This window comes from Lolium rigidum, chromosome 1 (genome assembly GCF_022539505.1).
Source record: "Lolium rigidum isolate FL_2022 chromosome 1, APGP_CSIRO_Lrig_0.1, whole genome shotgun sequence".
NCBI classification, from domain to species: domain Eukaryota; kingdom Viridiplantae; phylum Streptophyta; class Magnoliopsida; order Poales; family Poaceae; genus Lolium; species Lolium rigidum.
In genome coordinates this window covers 266,947,587-266,959,637 of record NC_061508.1, presented here as the reverse complement: position 1 = coordinate 266,959,637, position 12,051 = coordinate 266,947,587, and the positions used below count along the sequence as shown (strand labels likewise).

Below are 12,051 nucleotides of genomic sequence, written 5' to 3'. Positions count from 1 at the left end.
ATTTAATTAACATATTACATATTATTTAACTCCCGATGATCCTTGACACCTCTCGTATCACTCTAAACACTTTCAGATTCTCCCGGAACTCTTTCCGGTTCTCTCTTCTCTATTCTCTGGTGTTTCCAATGAATCCAAAATAATATTAAGTTTCGTTGAACCCTTAAGTGTGTTTCCCTACGGTTCGAGAATGACGCAAACATGGTCGAGACACTCTCCGATCAATGATCACCATGGTGTTCTGGAGAACAATAGTGACCCCCCCCCCCCGGTGTATTCTACGAAGATGTGATCGTCGTATGAACCATTACGCCGTATCCCATTCTCTTTGTTACTTTGATACGAGAATCGTCCGCGACTTGATCATCGGTATCATCATACTTCATACCTAGTTCGATCTCGTTACCGGCAAGACCATTCAACTCGTTCCGGTGCGATTCCATCCTCATGACCTAGTCAATTGTTGCAACTTGGATGTAATCTCACCGAGTAGGCCCGAGTATCTTTCGTCACGCGCATGAAAAAATCCCGCTCTTAACACACACGCATCAACCCATCCCATTGGAATACCTGAGCATCAGCTTTATGACCACCCTGCTACGGTGTGGTGGTTGATGATGTCAAAGCATCCGCCGGTGACATCGATTAGATATGGTCTCGCGGTTTAAGCATTAGGTCACTACGCTTTCGTAAATATTGTAACGTTGAACTTGATATGACTTTGATTGTGTTACAATACATATATATGGGAATGTCCATCATATCATTCACTCAATGATATGACTTTATTGTCAGCGACATATGTGTCCATGATCGGGAAACCTCGATCATCGATTGACCTCAATGAATTACTTTGCGAATGCTCACTAGGGACCCTGGTTTGTTTACACTACCACACGTGTATCAACGTTTCAAATTGATACAGTTATAGTATGGCACGAAACTATTATGAACTATTGATATATAATAATAAGTACCCTTTATCATTTCCAAGCGGCTCATGGTGGTTTTAGAGCTTACGGAGATTGACGAACATGGAGAAGCACTTCCTAAAGAAGAGACAATACACCGACGTTCGATTTGATGAAGTCCTCTAGGATGAGGGCTTCGAGTGAATGCTATTCCACTTTCACAGTAGTGTTCTTTGATCTACCGGCGGTTGTGCAACAGCCAACGGCGAGAGGAGCGAGAGAAGAGGAGTGGATAGGGTGGGTGAGGAAAGGGAGCGGGAGGTGAGAGGGCGGTGAGATGATTCATGGCGTGCCTTCTCATTGGATACCAGATTCTCTTCCCGTTTCCACACGCGTGCAAGTTTTTTCACACATTGTGCTCAGCCTGCCCTGCTGAGAACGCCTAAATCGACCGTGACTGGGGAGCCAACTTTTAGGACGCTTTGAGAACCGTGTGATGCATGTATTTCCTGAGCCGCACAAGATAGTTCCCCAATAAATTGCACTGACCAAAGAACTGCTAAATCCCGGGGCATGGCACATAAACAAGAACAAGGATTGCTAACGAAAACCTTTCCAATTCTTGTATAAACTTAAGCTTTTGTGCAGGAAATCAGGAATCAGGACCAACATCTGTAGCCTGTAGGATAGGATGCTCTCTAAATCTCTCCCTCCCTTGAATTTCTGAACAGCACAGCCGGGTGTACGCACTCCGCCAACTGGTAATCGATCTCGAACAGACTATGATCTCACATACAGCAAGCATTGTTTTTTTTTTTTTTTTTTTTTGCGAGGGATACAGCAAGCATTGTTAACAGCCAGTTATTCCACAATGCGCAAGCAAAGCCCTCATCACCGATCATGACTTGGTCTTGAACGGGACATAGTGCTTGAGCGACTCGGTGACCCCTTCGATGGACCCGACGGCGGCGGCGAGTGACACGAGGAAGCAGAGGAAGCTGAGCGTCTGCAGCGCCACCCACCTCGATGTGTACTTCTGTATCCGCCGCTGCCGGATGTACATCTCCACGGGGAAGTACACGGTGAGCGGCCAGAACCCGATGGCGCCAAGGAACCCCAGGATGTCGTTGAAGAAGGGCATGAGGATGGCGAGCACCGTGCTTACCACCACGAACGCCGTCCTCCACGTCAGCCTGAACATGTTGAGGCTGAAGCTGACCTTCTTGCCGGCGGAGACCGTGTGCTCGCGCGCGATGAACCCGGAGTTGGGCCAGCGCCAGGCGGCGTAGGTCTCGACGGCGGCGAAGATGGGCTGGCAGAAGACCTGGTAGGCGCCGACCAGGTGCACGACGATGCAGACGTTGGCGAAGTCGATGAGCCAGTAGGGCTCGTAGAAGCCGAAGCCGGTGAGGATGTTCCCCTTGGCGCTGTTGCCGAAGGCCGCATAGCCGAGGCAGCCGCAGAGCATGTAGAAGGCCGTCGTGGTCGACACGCCCAGCATCGTCGCCTTCTTCATCGTCTTGTTCTCTGCCGGTGGAGACTTCACCGTATCCTGCAGTTTTTTTTTAAAGAGTTACTCAAGAGCTCTGTAAACTGGGGACACGGCAGCGACCTTTTCTGTTCATGAATTCAGAAACTCTAAACTTTCTAATGTAGTGCTGCTTACCTGGATTTCGATGAGAATCATGGAGTAGGAGTAGGCGAATGCGATGTCGCCGAGCGCCTGGAATGCAAGCCAGATCTTCTCGGCCGAAGTAACGTCTACTCCAACTTCAGTGCCACTCAGGCTAGTCTTACCAGTAGGACCTGCAGTCAAACCACATGACAACATGACACTCCATCAGAAATGGATTAAAACTTAAAAGGCATATCATCATCCAGTATGTATCTTATCAGTGAGCTTGGCATCGCGATGGTATGCATCATCGTACCTGATATGACCTGTGCTAATGAGAGGCCAACGGCGATGGACGCGTAGGTGAAAGACATGATCGCGGCGAGGAAAGAGAGCCACCATAGGTCGTGGAAGTTGGGGACCTGGGAGAAGAAGATCTGGACTACCCCGAAGACCACCATGTACATGGAGTCATAGACGCCGCAGTCGGCTTCCCGGCCGTTCTTGTGGTAACAGTTGGCCTTGTTTATAGCCCTGTCGAATTGTTCATCATCCTAAGTCAAAAATCTCGAAAAAAGAAGTGCTGCATTTCACTGTATCTTTTTTCTGAATTTCTCGACAGATGAATCGACTATTCGACTTACGCAGCGCTGATGGATGCTGTAATGGTGTACCCAATTGCAGTTCCCACCAAGTTAACGTACTGAAAAACACCACAGGTCAAGACTTGCCAGCGACCTGTGCACGGATAAGCACACGAACACATTCAGTAGACCGTACATGCACTCCATGGCCGGATTTTCAAAGAGCTCCGTCAGTTCAGTTCATGCGATTCGAAACTTACTTAAGTAAGCTGCGACGGCGTCCATGTAGGTGTAGTTCCTCTTCCCAGTGGCCGGATCTCCGGTGCGGTAGCAGTCGGCGAGGAGGCTGGAGGTGTAGTAGGTGATGCCCGCGAAGAGCATCAGAGTGACGGGTCCGACGACCCAGCCGAGCTGCGCCGTAGCCCAGGCGAGGGAGAGCACGCCGGAGCCGATGACGGCCGTGATGATGTGTGCACTCGCTGTCCATACCGTACCTGATCAACAAGTTGTACAAACTGTCAGTCGGTTCCAGCAAACTAGTCTGGAATTTTTGGTAATACTACTATTTCCGTATTTTTTGGATAAAAAGAATATATTAAACAACGCATACCTTAACGACATTACGGCAACTAAACAAAGAGAAAGAAAAACTAAGAAATAAAAAGCTCTGTTACACTATTCCAGCCTTAGCAATAACAATATATCCACCACCAAGATATCACTTGAACTCCAGGCTCTCCAAAAACAACGCCTTTAAAAATGAAATAATGCACAAGTGTTGCCGTCGCTCGATTAAAAGATTTTAGGTTTTCACCCTCAAGATACTTCCCACTATCAAAACAATGCCTTCAACAAAATCATTACTAGACCAGACCTTGGATTTTCAAAAATGAAATAATGCACAAGTGTTGCCGTCGCTCGATCAAAAGATTTTAGGTTTTCACCCTTAAGATACTTCCCACTATCAAAACAATACCTTCAACAAAGTCATTGCTAGACCAGATCTTGGATTTTCACCCTGAAAGGTAAGACTCCGGATTTCACATGTACTACCGCCCCCATTTACATACTACGGCTGCGAAAATCCAGAACACCAAACAAGTTTCTCAACAAACACATAGACTAGAACCTCCATTGATAGATCTTCAATCCACCCTTCATGATATTCTCTGTTTTTGACTTCACCATGGACCAGAATATCATCTGATGGTAACACAGAACCGTAGGAATAAAAGTATGGGTTCGCACGACCGTATATTACCCGATCCAGCAAACTCCAGCAATATGTGCACTGTTCCATTCACCGGAGGAGCCTTCCGGAACTCAACACTCCGGCGAGACCAAGAATGACAAGTCTCGGGAAGTTCTTCATCTTCACACAAGAGAAACCTAGGACTGCCGCCTTTATTCGCGAGACTAGCTGCCCCCCACGCCGCTAGTTGTCTCCTCGACGAAACTGAAGAGGAAAGAGGTAGTACAGCGCCAGGGTGCAAGTCAACGGCGTCCCGACGACAGCCATAGACCACACAACACCGGCCCTGGTTGAACCCATCTGGTCCAGATCGGGCCTCACAACCTAGATCTAGTCGCGACGGCGCAGATCACCGTCATGCCCGCCGAAGCCGCGCCGCCGATGTACCGCCTCCTCCTCGTCAACCCTTGACGGAGATCCTCAGGCCTCAGCCAGTGACGACCGCGTCTCTATGTGCCCCCACCAGCGACGCCCAACTCCCAAGAGAAGCCGTCGGGCAGCACCTCTCCATCCCCACCACAGCTTGACGCGAAGGGGGCCGCTACCACCACCGGCCAGAGGGGGAGAGGGTGGAGGCGGCGCCTCCAGAGCCGCTTGGGAGGGAGAGGCCTGGGAGTAAGAAAAGAAATCTTCCTATCGAGGTAGAATGGCATAGTTGGCTGTGAGGCCCTATCTTGACCTGAGTGTTGGTGAAATGTTACGGTTTCTTCATCGTAAAATAGGCGGTGTCTGCGGCTCCCTCCATGTCAACGAGGCACGCACCCTCTAGGAAGAGCGCTGCCGGAGATGCGCTGTCCGGGGGGCTGGGCACTCAGCCGCGGCGACCTGCCGGTCCTCCCCATGCCGACAGGGACCGATCAGGCGATCGCCATATACGACCACTACTGGGACCACCTCACAGCGGGGGAGAGGAACGACCCCTAGTGGTCGCCGGACAATGACGACGGTTGGAACGCCTTCTTCGTCTGGCAGCGCGCGGATCGCCTCGCTGCCTACGACGGCAACAGCGACCCACAGTCCAACTATAATGTAGTTGGACGACAGCGGTGGTGGAGCACGCCCGGGAGGACCCTGGCGTGGGTCATCCAGTACATCGCAGACGGGAACAACCCGCTGCTGCAGATGCCACCAAAACACCTACAGCTAGCGGCGCCGCAGGGCAGCAACGGCTAGTGGCGCCGCGTCGATCATCCTCGTCGTCGCGCTCATCTTCCTCTTCCTCTCGCGGGTCGTTGGTGCGTGGGTCCTCGTCGAGGCAGTCACCGTATAACACACCGTCGCCAAGGTTCTTGGCGATGGTGAAGGACGAGCCGGTGGAGACTGCACCCTCCCGCAGCCTCCTCCGTCCCTCCTCTCGCGGTGCCCTCGTCATCCGCGACTCCTCCCCACCACGACAGCGCGAGTGGACGCAAACACCAGAGTTCAAGGCGGCGGCCTCCATCGTCAAGGCAGAGGACGGCCCGGAGGACTTCCCTGGGCTGCGCCAAGCCTAGCTGGATTCCTTCGTGGCAATGTACGCGTTCACCGAGGTGTGGAGCGCGGCGGAACACCGCCGCGAGGAGGAGCGCCGCCATCGCCTCAGCCTCATCATCAACCTCGACGATGACGACGAGGAACCTGGCCCGTCCAGCAGGCCGCGTGGGAGGCGCGACGACACCGGCTAGGGCTGCAGCAGCTACCTGCCGCATCTGAAGGAGGAAGACCCCGGCGATGGCAAGTACTACACGACGGCCATGTACCCCCGCCTAGGGCTAGGCGGCGGCAACGGCGGCGGCAATAGTTAGATTTGTTGTGTTTTAATATTTGTACAAATATCGGCCATATATGGCCGAACTATCAATAAATTTAGTTTTTCCTGAAATTTTGTTCTATTTTAAAATTTTAAATCTTTTTAGTATAGGGGTCACGACTGGTAGGCGCCCGACCACTATTTTAATTTCACAGCCGACGTCTCCATATGGGCCCGAAAATGGATGGGCCGGAACCCATATAGGGGAGCCGGGTGAAAATGCTCTCAGTCCCAGCACGTATCCGCTGGGTGCAGAGCCCACCTGTCGGGAACTCAGAGTCACTCCGACCTAAGCCAGAGATCCAATTGGCCCCTGTTTTGTCCTCAAAAAAAAAAGTGGCCCCTGTTACGGTAGTTGTTTGCATGTAGATATAACTATTCTCACCAATGCCCTAGTTTATAGAAATCCACTACGGAGTACATGTCATGACCACAAAGTATGAAATGTAGTGAAAAAGGTTATTTGGAACATTATGTGGTGCCTAAATAAAGTTTTCAATCCTACTAAAAATCAGTTAACGAACCCAAAAAAATGCTATGAGATGCATTTGAAACTAACAAGCCTCAACCCCAAAGTCGCAATATATTGCGACCTTGACTATACCGTTCCCTAGAATTTCAATCTTAATATTGTTCAATTTTATTTTTTTACTTTTATAGTTCATTTCCATATGATTAAAATACACAACATAGGGCAAACTAATAATTGCAAAAGATGGTTCTGTCAAATTGGATGTACAAATACATGCACACAAAGGGGCGGAGCTTGACTGTTTTTCACCGCGATGCCTCTTCAGTCTTCAAGCAAGGCTTCCTTGTGCTAAGAAAAATGGACCTTCATGATGCACTTTTAGTGGGCTAAGGTGATGCACCGGGCCTTTTCTAGTCTAAAATACAAGGAACAAATTTCTGGACCCTGATGCCTGTGCATCAGAGTGAGCCCACTGGTCTCCGCCGTGACACATCGAATAATCGGAGAACCTATGTATCCCTAAAAAACCCTAAAAAAAAAATGTATCCCTAAAACAAAACAGAACCTATGTACCCACAGGCAAGTTGAAACAAATCATTGACAGGTCCGGCTCCCACAACAAAGTTCAACACAAGTACGTCCTCATGAATGACCCCTGATGACCTCAAAGGCCCCATGATCTGCGGCCGGTTTGGTATGCTACACACCTACAGTCTCTTAACTTTTCCGGCCACCGCCGGCATAGGATATTGACTAGCTTAGCTACGAGGAGACGATAGTAGTAGTAGTATATGCATACGCGTAGTCATGGCGGGTAGATGTGCGTGCCCGAAGGTCAGAGACGGCAGCGCTACGGCGCTCGCATCGGTGAAGTTGAGCTCATCCCAGCAGACTCTCTACTCTACGTACCCTCGCCCGTACTATCGCCGAACAGCTTGAGTCAAAAAAACAAAACACGCGGCTCCATCTTTCCGTCTCTTACCAGTTGTTGATTGCCCATAGGCGTCAAGGGCCAGTATCTGGAAGAATCCAGGAAGGTGATGTTCATTGGACACGTCATGGATCTGTCTAGCCTAGAATTAAAACTTGGAACGCGCGTGTTAAACGCCTAGCTCACGACTCAACTCACTCGAATTCCATTTATAACGAGCCAAGCTGAGCCGAGTTTTGAATTTTATCATTAATCGAGTTCGAGGCAAACAAGCCGAGTTTATCGGGTACTTGTCTAGCTCGCTTAACTTTGTTTTTGGGTATGGGGTTAATATGGTATTAATGGAGTTGTTCGAGTACGCAAAAGAAGACAACAACAAGCACAACTGGACCAAGTTTATTTTAGAGCCATCTAGAAGCAACAAGCACAAATTTTAGAAATAATTGCATCATAAATCCATACATGTGTCTTGTTGGCAGTATTTAACGATCTATTCGCGAGTTTTTGAGTTTTCAATTTTAGACTCGGTTATTGAACGAGTCGAGCTGAGCTAATTTGTTAGTAAAGAGTTTTAGCTAGTCGAGCCAAGCTGGCTCAAATTCCAAGCCTTTTTAAAACGTGAAACACTATACAAATGCGCTAAAAAATACGTACATAATCTTTATAAGCGCACGCACACCCTAACCATGTGAGTACCTTCGAGAGATTGAGTCTTCGTCTCAAATAGCATGAAAGACTGATCTAGCGGGTGATATTTTGTCTTTATGAGACACTAGATTATTAAACATGTGGTTCGATCTCTGGTGGGCCGATAGCGCCACTGCCCTCTTAACCATTCAATAACGGGTTAGACTGACAGGTTGGAGCGTTATTTGCGTGTTGAATTTATATGTCTTGGTGGCATCACCGAAACATGCTTCATACAAGTTTTTCCCTTTCAGATAAAACTGTCGCCGAGACGAAAGAAAACGGAAAGGAACTTATTTGACTGTGTGATACGACTTCCATCAGTTGAGGAAAAGAGAGGCCCGGTTAGCTTGGCTTTATTACTTGTAGTGTACGTTTTTTCGCGTCAAGGAAACTGATTCTCCTGGGTTAGGAAGCAGCCAAGGAAGACCAGCCAAAGATCGAGGGGCTTTCAGGCCTGAATTATTTGATTGAGCTGTTCAGATTGACAAACTGGCACATCACCAGTCGGCAGGTATTTTCTCGCTCATGACCTCATTGGTCTGACCATGTGGCTTGAACAAGGGGCAGCGCATCTATCAGAATCTGTACTTATCAAAAAGGTTACGGTGGATTAGTTTTACCAACAAGTGCAGGCGCGCGTAGGAATCTATAAAGCGGCCTAACGCACGCGCAGGTCAGAGATGCGCGCGCTGTAATTCCATAGTAGAATAGATGGAGCATCCACGCTACGTCGCTACCCCGATCGAGACAGCGAGAAGTTCAGCCCAGAGACGTATATACGTACAACTTCTCGATCTCTAGCAAGCAAACGAACTAATGAAGCGCAATGCATCGTTTTTCTAGTGTTAGGCTTTTCACGGTGTTTGTAATATTTGGGGGTATGTTTGCATGGGAATTGAGCTACAAATCTATTTTGCATATGGCTTCAAGCATAAGATGTATCTTAATCCCTCCCTCCACATATAAATGTACGTTTATACATGTGTAACATGTCTTAAGTTAAACTTTATTAATTTTGACTAACTCTTTAGAAGAAAAAAAGTATATGCATTTACCTCTATAGATAGATGGTAAATGCTATATTGATACTGACATATAGTTTAATAATATATTACCTCTATCCATAAAAGGACGTCGCAAGTTTTTTTCTAAATTTAAATGTATCTAGATACTTTCTAATGTCTAGATATATCAAAAATTTAGACAAACCTCCAACATCATTTTATGGAGGATGTCATGCATGCTTCTATTTTGTGGTAAAATGTGGTAAAATTTAAAAACATATTTGAATTCTAAAAAAGGAAAAAGCATATACTTATCCATGGACAGAGAGTAGCTAAAATATAACACCAATCTTTTGTTCTCATTTAATATAGTACCACCTAAGCAAAGTATTATCTATTTCATTTAAGAAAAACCCGCCATTGCAAAAAGCCTTAGCTTGTAAGAAACACCACCAGTCTACTTACTTATTTAATATGGTCCCAAATAACACATACTACGTACTATGTATCTATGCGTTAAAACATGTCTAAATGCATGTGTATACTATGTACGTAGATAAAGTTGGTAGATAAAGTTGAGACCCTTATTTTGGAATGGAGGTGGTAGTAGAGTAATGATGCACAGTGGACAGGTGTGCCGTTTCCGTCCGAGTTTGACCGTTGGACCGACACGCGACCCATGTTTGGGCCATGTGAGGTTTGAATTAAGAATTATAAATCAATTATACTTACTCTAGATACATTTGTCTCGTCTCGATACAAATCTAGGTGGAGCGTGCACGTCAAGAGGATGTGATTGCTCTTGTATTCTTGTTTCTCCTTTTTGGTGTGCTCTAGGTGCATGCCATCCATCCCAAGCGTGTGATTATACGAACGAAACTAGCTAGAGAGCGCGCGCCCGATGGAGGAGACGCGTTCCGTCGGGGGCTTGGGACACACCAGACAACCAAAATAAGGCGGACGGACTATCAGAGAACCAAAAGGCTTGACGATTTCCTCCGCCCACGGCGAAAACCAACAAAGAAAACAGCTAGGCTTGCCTTAATCGCTCCACCAGCGTCCGCCTTTGCTGAACACAGCAAGTTTGGACGCTCGAATCAACGGTCAAGAATGGCAGGAAGGGACGAGGAAGCGCACGCGCGCATGGCCCTCGCTTGCGTCGCGCGTGGTCCTCCGCAAGGAGAAGCGAACACGCGCCCCAACTCGATCCGTCGTCGTACGCGTCAACACAAGGACAGCAGCGCCGCACATGTTCCGCGCGCGGCGACGCGGCGGCGCGGCGATGGCAGGCACGGAAAAGCGACCGCGCCGGCGAGCCGGCCGCCGCGGCGCCATGTTTTTTTGGCTGGCGCCATGGAAGGCTAGAGTAATTGTGCAGCGACGCAAGCTAAAGAGGTAATTGATGAGCATGAGCTTGAGCTTTGTCATGTTGCTTACCGGTGCGCCGGTGCTTGCCGTCGTCGTCCACATCGACGTCGCCGCCCTGCTCCACAGGACGGTAATACGGCTCGCCGGCAACGGCGCCGTTGCCGTGGCCGTTCCGCGCCGCCATCTCCACGTCCTTGGTCATCTCTGCGACTCTGCGTCAGCTAGTCTCTCCCCCGCTGCCCGCTCTCTGTGTCTGGCTGGACGGTAGTAGGTGTGGTTGTGGAGAAACAGAGAATGGCAATCAGAGAGAGGAACCTCTCCGGCGGTAATATATACGCAAGCCGGGGGAAGCCCCTGATGGCCCGTGCCGTTTTTTTTTTTGGCTATACCGCTTATATTCTCTTTTTATTTCTTTCACATCATCGAACACATGCTCCTATCCGCGGTCGTTGATATTGAGGCTTCAACGGTCAAATATGAATGGCTTCTTTTAAGACTACCCATAGTGCCACAGATCAGAGTATACTAGTCTCTACTTGGTTCCATTTTATATTAGCTGTCCCTGATTTTAGATAGATATATATCTAAATTTATGATAATTAATAGGATACATCCAAATTATGTGTTACTGTAACTAATAGTGGGAAATCATAGTGATCTTATTGGTAGAAAAATTAATGTTGAATAGACCTAGTATACAATTTTTTATTGAGATTTTACAAATCTAGGATTATGATTTATGATAATCCACCAACCACCATTGGACCTCCACCTTGACTCCCATACCATCCCTCTATCGCTGCCGACGACCCTCGTGTGACCCCTGAAGGTGCCACTCCATGACTGCACGGAACTTCGAGATGTAGGGGAAAAGCTGAACACGGGGCGATCGAGTGGGGTGCTTAACAGGTGCGAGGTGCAGTGCCAGGGTTCGCTGCTTGTAGAGTAGCCCGGCACCCATGCATGCACCTGAGGAGGGGAGCTTCTTTGGCGGAGATATAAGCAAGCGAGGAAGACATAGAGGGGGAAATTAGAAAATTATAGAATAAAAGAAAAGGGTATAAAATTGACAAATTCTAATAGATTTTATAGTGAATAGTGCATATTTCGTGTAGCCTACAATACACAATAATTTGGATTGAGATTTTACACCATTATATACATCATTGGCTACCTCTAGAATTTTATTTTATTTTTTTATAAAAGTTTAAAATACGAAATTTAAGTGTTTGCAAATAAAGAGTTGCGTGTAGCTCAGCCTCTAAAATACCACACTCGAATTGGAGGCATTGCTTTGAATCAAAAAAAAATTGGGTCAACCGCTAAGAACCGTGTATGATGCTAGTATAGTACTGCTGGAGACGCTCTCGCCGGTAATGCCATATACTGCCCCTTCACCAAAACCTTCTATCTTTTATTTTTTGACAGACCAAAA

General features: G+C 47.8%; 1 protein-coding gene across 1 annotated transcript; it reads right to left on the bottom strand.

The window, feature by feature from the left end:
• Positions 1-1,508: 1,508 nt before the first annotated feature.
• LOC124693603 (amino acid permease 3-like) lies at positions 1,509-10,932 on the bottom strand. Its single transcript, XM_047227087.1, has 7 exons — positions 10,686-10,932; positions 3,371-3,604; positions 3,171-3,264; positions 2,843-3,060; positions 2,578-2,717; positions 1,764-2,463; positions 1,509-1,720 (listed from the first exon to the last, which is right to left on the bottom strand). Exons 1-6 carry the CDS (start codon positions 10,816-10,818, stop codon positions 1,810-1,812), a joined length of 1,473 nt encoding a protein of 490 aa, XP_047083043.1. The 5' UTR covers positions 10,819-10,932; the 3' UTR covers positions 1,509-1,720; positions 1,764-1,809.
• Positions 10,933-12,051: the final 1,119 nt, after the last annotated feature.

Excerpts from the sequence above, each read along its gene's own strand:
- LOC124693603 (XM_047227087.1), bottom strand. The coding sequence starts at position 10,818 with ATGACCAAGGACGTGGAGATGGCGGCGCGGAACGGCCACGGCAACGGC. Across the intron at positions 3,605-10,685 it reads CGGCAAGCACCGGCGCACCG|GTACGGTATGGACAGCGAGT; the intron begins GTAAGCAACATG and ends CTTGTTGATCAG. Across the intron at positions 3,265-3,370 it reads CGCCGTCGCAGCTTACTTAA|GTCGCTGGCAAGTCTTGACC; the intron begins GTAAGTTTCGAA and ends ATCCGTGCACAG.